Source organism: Trichechus manatus, unplaced genomic scaffold (genome assembly GCF_000243295.1).
Source record: "Trichechus manatus latirostris isolate Lorelei unplaced genomic scaffold, TriManLat1.0 scaffold00170, whole genome shotgun sequence".
NCBI classification, from domain to species: Eukaryota; Metazoa; Chordata; class Mammalia; order Sirenia; family Trichechidae; genus Trichechus; species Trichechus manatus.
In genome coordinates this window covers 5,591,019-5,592,155 of record NW_004444106.1, presented here as the reverse complement: position 1 = coordinate 5,592,155, position 1,137 = coordinate 5,591,019, and the positions used below count along the sequence as shown (strand labels likewise).

At 36.1% G+C, this 1,137-nt stretch overlaps 1 protein-coding gene across 1 annotated transcript in view; it reads right to left on the bottom strand.

Annotated features, from left to right (window-relative positions):
- The window catches only part of LOC101342036 (mucin-17-like), a 36,185-nt gene that overhangs the window by 2,396 nt on the left and 32,652 nt on the right, over positions 1 to 1,137 (bottom strand). Inside the window, exon 15 of the mRNA XM_023740982.1 lies at positions 410 to 489. Within this exon, the coding sequence (XP_023596750.1) occupies positions 410 to 489 (80 nt within the window). The remainder of the gene's footprint in view (positions 1 to 409; positions 490 to 1,137) is intronic.

Genomic DNA, 1,137 nt, shown 5'->3' with positions numbered 1-1,137 from the left:
TTTATGCATATAGTATATATATATATATGATGCAAATATGACAGCATCATAAACAGTGTTGATCCATATGGGAATATATAGGCATTTACTGCATTATTCTTTCAAATTTTATGTGTGTTTGTAAACAAAAAAAAATAAATAACTTGGCTATCAAAGACATACTTAAAGTAGGGAAGGAAACCTCTAGCCTGAAGCCTAGGGGAAGTGGATTCCACCCCGCTGTTTAGCCTTCCTTCTCCCCTACCTGCTGCCACCCTGAGTTATGCTCATCTCCCTGAAGTATAGATGAGCACCTGGACTAACAAACTAAATATGGCTTTACTTTCCTGAAGGTCCTACAATGGTAGGAGGAGAGAGAGGGTCTCAGGGCAGGGGTAAGATGTGAGCATCTCATCTAGAAACTTCTTACCTTTGTTTCAGAGTCTATGTGGCTCAGGGAGGGCTGGAAGTTACTATAAATGGAGTCCAGGTTGATAGAACCCTCTCGTTCTAGAGGAAGAAAGAATAAGCAGGTGGTTAGGAAGACAATTCCTCTTCTGCCCTCTAATCCCACCCACTGAAGGGTGAGGCAGGTGTGTATCCGCACTTCCCAGGAAAATTGAAAACTGTTGGAAACATTACAGACTACCTAAATTACTTGACCTCAGCAAATGGTTTCATTGGTTGTGTGAAGATATGAAAAGCACACTCAAAAATTCAACAGTCAATTACTTTGAAAGAAGGAAGAAAAAGAGGAAAAGGGAAAGAAAACGAAACAAAACAAACAACAACAAAAAACAAATCAGACAAGTAGAAAATACCGAGATGGTAGATTTAAAATAACAAGAGGATAGATTTAAACCAAACATACCAAGAATCACATTAAACGTATATGGTCTAAATTCCTGAATTCAAAGGTAGAGATTATCAGATTGGATTTTTAAAAAAGGAAGATCCAACTATGTGCTTCCTATAAGAAATCCACTTTAAATATGTAGAGTGGATATATTGAGATCTGATAAAGTTGATTGCAGAGCAAAGAATATTACTAAGGATAAAGTAAATGTATTAGACTTTTAATAATTGGTAAATCTGGAAGAATATGTGGCAGTTCTTGTCACTTTTTTCATAATTTTTCTATAAATTTGAAGTTATTTT